This window comes from Astatotilapia calliptera, chromosome 5 (assembly GCF_900246225.1).
Source record: "Astatotilapia calliptera chromosome 5, fAstCal1.2, whole genome shotgun sequence".
NCBI classification, from domain to species: Eukaryota; Metazoa; Chordata; class Actinopteri; order Cichliformes; family Cichlidae; genus Astatotilapia; species Astatotilapia calliptera.
This window is the reverse complement of record NC_039306.1, coordinates 2,845,407-2,853,617: the sequence shown is the minus strand read 5'-3', so window position 1 is coordinate 2,853,617 and position 8,211 is coordinate 2,845,407. Positions and strand designations below refer to the sequence as shown.

Below are 8,211 nucleotides of genomic sequence, written 5' to 3'. Positions count from 1 at the left end.
TTTCCTTAGTGTTTGGAACAGCTGATTATCGCTGCCATGCAGATACTTTGGAGCACGTCTCTCAGTGAGAACCCTTCCTGAGCAAAAGGGATGATTGCAATGCACTCAGACGCCACAGGCTCCGCCTTCTGCTGACACCCCCTAGGCTCTGATTGGCTTCTTGAAGTGATAACCATACAAACTACACAAACTAAGTGGAATCACACTGAAAAACTTTATTTAAAAAAACACAAACCAGAAGTTGAAAAAAAAAAAAATCTATACAACAGGTGTGTGTGAAGGGGTGGAGCCTCTTCAGGGCCGTGGGGGAGGTCTCATCCCAGGAGGAGGTGGTCCTGAAAGAGCAGAGCACAAGTCACATTGGTCTGATAAATACCACGATGTGATCCGATTGGGTGTTTCCAGAGTGAAATCTTACCTCTCATGCCCGGCGGAGGAGGCCTCATGCCTGGGGGGGGCATACCCATTGGAGCGCCGCGACCCGGACCAGGTGGCATGCCCATTGGAGGACCCATCGGTGGTCGCATGCCAGGGGGCGGTCCCATCATACCTGCAAAGAGGGGGGAGAGATTAAAATGGACCAATCATCAGGGAACAGCTGACCCTGTAAGAGAGTAAACTGATTCTTGATAATGAAGAGGATGATCACTGATCACATGATCACTGAGCAGCGCTTTGTTTAAGAGGCTCCTCCCCTTGTGCTCACAGAGGGCCACAGAGCAGAAGCCTCACACCTGGGCAGGTGATCACTCAGTCTCCAGGTGAAGAAAAGGAGAGGAGCAACGACCGCACCAACAGACTCCTCAGCTTGACGCTGCATGCCCGCCATGTTTAAACTACGAAACCTAGAGTACGGACTAACGAACCCACATCTGACTCCTCCCACTGATTTCTCCTTCTGCTGTGATTTTGTTTATGCAGGTCATATTCTGATGGTCAGCGCTACAAACTACAGGTCCAGGGTCTCCTTCTCTACAGGTGACAAAGGAACCACTGCAGCACCATGAGGAGAATGCAGGTCACATGACTGAGGAATCTGAACGCACCTGGTGCCTCACCTGTAGCTTCTTGGGATTTTATTTGTTTTTAAAGAAACATCACATCAAACTTGGTCTTGTTGCCAAGTTGTCTTACAGTGACATCACTGACCTGGAGGTGGGGCTCCTCTGCCCATGGGGGGCGGGGCTCCTCGCCCAGGTGGGTACTGGGTCGGCGCCCCAGCGATGCTGGCGCCTGCTGCTGCGGCGGCAACCGTCCCTCGACCCTGCGGCGTCATCACCTGCCCAAACACAGGAAACTGTCATCACTGAGCGTGCTCAGACACACACACACTGAGACCAGCTGGCATCACCATATTTACCTGCTGCGATGGTCCGCCCACACCTCTGACCGGCCCCGCAAGGCCAGCTGGTGCCTGAGGCATCGGAGCACCAGCGGGAACGCCGCGACCTGCTGCCCGCCCCACGCCTGGCCCTCCTGCCACGCCTGCCAATGGGACACGAGCGATCCCCGTCTGTAGGAGAGGGGTCAGAGGTCAGAATTAATTCAACACAAACAAACACAGTTTCACGAAGCTCCTCCCGCAGGGGCCACTCACGTCCTTAGGGGGCGGGCCCTCCACTGTCATGGAGACCAGGTTCTCCCCCCTCAGCAGCACCAGACCCAGAACACGTTTCTCCTCACGCTCCGGCTGCTTCGAGTTCTTTGGCCTGAAAAACACCCAGAAATTAGTCACGTGTGGTTACAAATTCATGGGCTGCATCCTCCTGAGGACCCGGCCTTCGCGGTCTACGTGGGCCGGGTCCTCAGAAGGTCGGTTACGCCGGAAGTGCGAGGCTGTGAAATGGAGCGGTCTAGCCTTCACATTAGCGTCACTGCTGACTCACAGGCGTTTAATAACCTCGCCGTCTGCTCCTTGCTTTCTGAAATATAACAGGACACTGGAGTAAACTCTCAACCGTCTCACACGTCTGTTTAATCAGTTTTCTGTTTGATGTTTATTCAGCTGTGTGAAAACCCCGGAGGAACCCACCGGGGGGATTATTAAAGTTTTATTTAAAATCTAATAACTTTGATCTCAGCCAAACTGATTTACTCAGGAACAAATAAAACAAGTTATCCAAGTGACTTATATATCATGTTTGACCTGAGTAGCGAAAGACGGCTGTGATCTGAAAACCATGTGCCGGGAGTTTGCCTGGCACATCGAGCTGGTGGGTAGCAGACGTCTCCGAAAACGTTGGAGCAGTTTTGCAAATATGTGATGTCTTGATAAACCGAGCAGATATTTGATTTTACACAGCTACTTTCTCGCCTGAAAATATCTTCAAAGTTTATTTTGTGACCCAGAAAGAGTAATAAGAGTAAAATTAAAACTTAGTAGCGGTCGCCATTGTTGGAAACTGCAATTGGCTGGGCCACGCTATGAATTCTGGGATATGGTGGGCCACAAAGGACACACCCGACCCATCCTTCAAAAAACGTCGCGTCGCTGTGACGTCCTCAGGAGGATGCAGCCCATGAATTTGGACACCCCTTGTGTCGTTCAGTTGCAAAGATGAAATCAGATCAGGGTGAATGAATGTGATTGGTTGAAAAGGTGTTCAGGTGTGTGCACTCTGTCTCTATCAAGATGTGGACAGGAAGCTTTAATGTTTCCATGGATACAGTTTAAAGCTACCCCGGTCTGATGTGCAACCATCACCTTAGAAACAAAGAACAGCACTGAGCACGCTCAGACAAATCATTCTCTGTAATTGAAATGTTTATTTTCCCGCTCAGACACTTATGTGACTGTATCAGATTACACTCACAGGGATCGCTGTCTGTGGAAGACACCTTATAAAACCCAGAGTTAACCCTGGCTAGTGACATGCAGCCTCTGGTTCGATTGGTTTTCTCTGTGTGACTTTTAACACCTGTAGCTCCACCCCTTAATCCAGTGTATAGGTGGAGCCAGATCACTTACTTGATCTTCCTGAACTCGTCGCAGTCACACAGGATGAGGTTCATGTGTTTGTCAAAGGCCTTGAAGGTGCCGATGAAGATCCGCCCATCCTGCAGGATGCACCTCATCCTGAAGTCGATGTGCTGCAGCATCTTTGAGCTCTTCCCCACCGTCTGACCAATCAGAAAGAGGGGCTGTGTTACATCATCATCATGACTGACCATTGGAGCCACCACATTACATTATCAATACCCTCATCAAAAACATCAATATTATCAGCATCTGACCAATCAAAGAGACACGCCAGTTCCATCATCAACATCTTCTTTTAGACTCCTCAGGAAAGTCTCCAGTTCTCAGAGCTAAGACAGGTAAGGGGTCAGAAACCAGGGGCTCCCCATCAGCATATCAGAGGTTACGTGTCTTCACCTCAAGGGCAACGTGCTTCAGTGATGAGACGCCCAATGGCATTCAGCCAGAAACAAAAACAAAAACAAAGTGGGCGGTCCCAAGTTGAACTTCACAGCTTTGAGGTGAGCAACCAAACCAGCCAATGAGAGCAAGGCACAAGGCATTACAAGGCAACTGCAGCTGAGGGGACCTCCACAAGACAGACCTAACAGAACAACTTCCTTTGATGACAGAAATATGTCTGTGAAGGTTCTCAGCCATTCAGGTCATCGTAGTCTAAGGAGCTTGGAAAGAAAAGCGAAAGAGGCAGTGTATCAGAGAAACTCAGGAGTTTTCTCCAAGCACGACATCCCGGTGTATTTCAGACCCAGAAACACACTCAGACACAAAGTGGTTTGTCCCAAAGACAAAACTCCAAAACACAAACTTAACAATGTGGTGTATGCTGTACAGTGCAGCGAGGAATGCCCAGACCTCTACATTGGAGAGACCAAACAGTAGGGCTGCACGATTAATCGTTAGAAAATTGCAATCTCGATTCATACTTATGTGCGATCTCATTTCCAAATGACAACCATTTAAAAAAAAAAAAAAGAAAAAAAGAAAAAAGACGACGACTGTACCGCATTTTGATCCGGGACGTACTCTGCATGAAAACAAGCGCTCACTCTTCCTGCTCAACAAATGACAAGGGCGGAGCCTTATACCACGTGATACAGAAGCTGTGCCGTGTGATGCTAAAATTAGCAGGGAAAAAACAACGGAGCAGTGTTGCCAACTTAGCGACTTTGTCGCTATATTTAGAGAGTTTTCAGACCCTTTAGTGAGTTTTTTTTTTTTTAGAAAAAAAGTTGCTAAAAAAGACGTGAAAACGCTTATCGCTTTTACTTTCAACAAGCAGCGGGTGCTGTAACGCAGTCAGTTCTTCTTTTACTCTTATGCTGTTTTGTGGATCACAAGGTTTAAAACTACTCAAACACACACACACACAAAGTAATTCCACCAGAGCGCCTATTTCGGGTCACTTTTGCCGGTCCAAGCCCGGGTAAAGGAGCAGGGTTGGAATTGTGACATTAAAAAAACCAATAATTGCTAAAAGAAATTTAATTTGTAGTTCTAAATAAACTCTAAATGCATTTAGGACGTTTTTTACTCACTTTATGTCTCTTCCACGATGTTATTTCTCTCTCCAACAACATAGGTTACAATTAGATTAGCATGACCAATTATGCAAATTAGGCGATGACGTCATTTAGCGACTTCTAGGACAACCAATAGCGATTTTCCTTACTGAGGAGTTGGCAACACTGCAACGGAGAGCACGTCAGGGATGACGAGAAAGTGACAGGAGAAAATCCGTTCCGGTCAACCACCCAAACATCAATAACGGGAACCTTATACAGCGCTTCCCTATAAGCGGTTGCCCCATGATCGGAAGGTCAGGGGTTCGAATCCCCTGAACGGCTACCCTGAGGTACCCTTGAGCAAGGTACCATCCCCACACGCTGCTCCCCGGGCGCTGCACTGGTGGCTGCCCACTGCTTCACTGAGTGAATGGGTTAAATGCAGAGAAGAATTTCCCCACGGGGATCAATAAAAAGTGTACATTATTTTTATTATTAGTCCCTCTTTGGGGGGGAAACTCCCACGGGGTTTAAATCTGGGACTCTCCACCATTTGACTCTAGAACTGAAGAAGCTTCTCGGATGAGAGGTGAAACGTCTTCAAGCAACTTAAAGAAGTCCAGGCGCTTTTCTTTCTAAGCTTCTTAGACAATGACAGAAACAAAGCTCAAACTGTGACCGGGACAGGAAGGAAAGTGGTCACTGTCCCACCGGTTCAGAATAAACCCTGCTGAACTAACAGAGACTACAGTAAACTGAAGCTCAACTTCTGTGGGAATGCTACATTCTAACTGATGTTACTGTACACTCCTTTTATTCCTACACCGCAACCTTCCACGCCAAGTTTATGCCAACCCAATGTGTAGTTACATTTCTCAGGAGGTGCACATCAGGTTATGGCTTAAGTTACAATGCATAACTGGAGAATAATTCACCTGTAACCTGTGTCAGCACGGGTCGATAAGGTGTTAGAGCACACAGGTGCTTTCATAATAAAGGGTCAGCACATATCAATAAAACAGTAGAACTCTAGATAGTGTCTTCCATCTAACCTGCAGGCTGATTGATAATACTTTATTCATGGAGTCTCCAAAAGTTGATTCTGTTCATCTGGACGTAGCGTTTTGTGGGAGAAACGTTTCATCACTCATCCAAGTGACTTCTTCAGTCTCAGCTGACTGCAGGTTTCAATCTTATAAACAGTACGTTTGCATGACTGAAACCAGCCCACTGAGAGAACAATGGGCTGAGTGCTCAGTTCCTTAATCATAATTATGCAAATTCTCATAACCATTGATCAACAACCACTAACCAAAACCCACTGATCAATGGCCATGAGTACCATTTACAGAGACTTGGGGAATGGCTGCAATCACAGCATTGTAAGATGGCGAAAGATGTAACCTTAGGCCTCCTCCTCGATTCAGAGATGGTCTTTATTCATGGAGCTGGACTGGAGCAGCAGGGATCGAACCAGCAACCTTCCCATGCCCTGCTTTGTTCCTGTCAGTGCGCCCCAGGGTGGCTGTGCCTACAATGTAGCTGCCATAACCAGTGTGTGAATGTGTGTGTGAATGGGTGGATGACTGGATATGTAAAGCGCTTTGGGGTCCTTAGGGACTAGTAAAGCGCTATATAAATACAGGCCATTTACCATTTTATTTAAGCTACAGCCACCCAATGCTGCAAGCCCCTTTCCCAATAAAAGTGCACCACTCTGACCTATGACCTGTCTGTAGCACAAGTTAAATATAGTTATTTCAATAAAGTTAGCTCGACCCTGTTAGCCGTTAGCCTCTCTGTTTGCCACCGAGTTCGCTCATCGTGTGCGCCACTCCAGCAGCTCGGGAAGATGAGGCCTACCGGCACGGAGACCAGAAGAGTGTCCCGGTAAAATCCGGACTCTGCCCCCGGAACCCCAGGTATCGGTTACGCCCCGAGGTGGACTCGAACTCGGCATTGATGATAGAGCCGGGTCTGATCAATAACACCCCCCGCCTCCCTGACGTCTGTGCGACGTTCCCTCTCCCCGATGTAAACCGTTAAATGAGCGGTAACTGAAACGATACCGCGCTGTCCGCAGCGACAGGGACCCGAACCATCGCCGGAAACGGTACTCACCATGTTTGCGATTCCGATGGCTCTGATTCACACCGGATTAAAAAAATTCTGACCCGCGGAGATCCCGCCAGGCCGCCTTTAACAGGAACTACAGGAAATGACGCACAGCCGACCGGAAACTGTGGCAACGCCGAAAAGATTCCCCCTGTGCGAGGAACAAAAAGTTCCTGCGCGAAGACTGAAATTGTTAATCACGTTAATTAACGTTAACAAGTTCAAATAAAGTTTCACGTTCACCGCTCACGGATCGTTTGCATGTACATGCTTTCTGACGTCATTAAAATAAAGAAATCTTCTGCAGTCAGCGAAGCAGCTTCACTTTGATACTGAATCACCAAACAGCTGGCTGCTGGTCTGAGATCAGCTAAATGATTTTACTGCTGCAAATTTTGGTACCCGTCTGATACCAGGTGAACCCAGGGCCAGCACTGATGTAAGGAGAGCAGTGCGTCCTGATTTATGAGATCTAAGGCACTCAGCTCGGCTGCTGTAGTTTTAAATAAGATAAGATAAGATAAGATAACCTTTATTAGTCCCACACGTGGGAAATTTGTTTTGTCACAGCAGGAAGTGGACAGTGCAAAAGTTATGAGGCAAAAATTAGAATACAATAAGAATAAATACAGTACACAACTGTACAGAATAGAATAAAATAAAATACTATATACAGTAGAATAAAATAAAATAAATATACAATAAGATAAAAATAGAATACAAATACAAATACTATATACAACTGAGTAAAAATACAAATGTGCTAAATGATGTAAATAAATCAGTGCCCATAGACATGTTTTATGTTCTTTTTTTCCATTCAAACCTTTATTTAAACCTTTTTTATTTTTATTTTATTGCTATGTCTGGTTTTATTACTATGTGCGTATTAGTATTGTACAGCACTTTGGTCTACCAGGTGTGTTTTTAAAGTGCTATATAAATAAATAAATAAATAACTGATGATTTAAACCTCAGTGCAATACAAAATAGAATTAAACAGTACCATATTAATGGTGTTGTACTTACAAAAGAATTGCATACCATAGACAAACAAATAAAAGAACAATTTCAGAACCTACAATATAAATATGTTAGGGGGAAAGTAACTGATCAAGCCAAAGAATAAAGTGATTGAAAGATCTTGATTTTTTCACAAACACCAATAGTTTTTATAGCTTTTGGGTTAGTGGAGTTCTTAATTGAATTAAGATACTGTTCAAGTTCAAAGGAGATACATAAAAAGAGGGATGTCTTCCTAAACACGTGGACTTGTGAATATGAAATTTAGCCATTAAAATTAACAAGTTAATCATATATCTGTTATCAAAGTTGAATTGTCTTTGGTTTTTGTGTAGACCAAATAAAACATATTTCCAAAACAGTACAAATCCTTTAAATATATTTTCTGATATAAAAACACAAATTCTGCCAAAAATCTTGCACACGGTTACAAAACCAAAAAAGATGTATCGTATATTCCTTGGAAGTTTTACAAAAGCTACAGCTTGTATCAATGTCTAATTTGAATTTGCTTTGAAGACAATCTTTAGAAGGATAAATTCTGTGTATTAATTTATAAGAAATATCTTTAATTTTGTTGGTAATTAAAAA

At 45.0% G+C, this 8,211-nt stretch overlaps 1 protein-coding gene across 1 annotated transcript; it reads right to left on the bottom strand.

Moving 5' to 3' along the window:
• Window positions 1–213: 213 nt before the first annotated feature.
• Window positions 214–6,759, bottom strand: snrpb (small nuclear ribonucleoprotein polypeptides B and B1). Its single transcript, XM_026166630.1, has 7 exons — window positions 6,604–6,759; window positions 2,969–3,120; window positions 1,598–1,709; window positions 1,361–1,513; window positions 1,150–1,279; window positions 419–550; window positions 214–335 (listed from the first exon to the last, which is right to left on the bottom strand). Exons 1-7 carry the CDS (start codon window positions 6,604–6,606, stop codon window positions 295–297), a joined length of 723 nt encoding a protein of 240 aa, XP_026022415.1. The 5' UTR covers window positions 6,607–6,759; the 3' UTR covers window positions 214–294.
• Window positions 6,760–8,211: the final 1,452 nt, after the last annotated feature.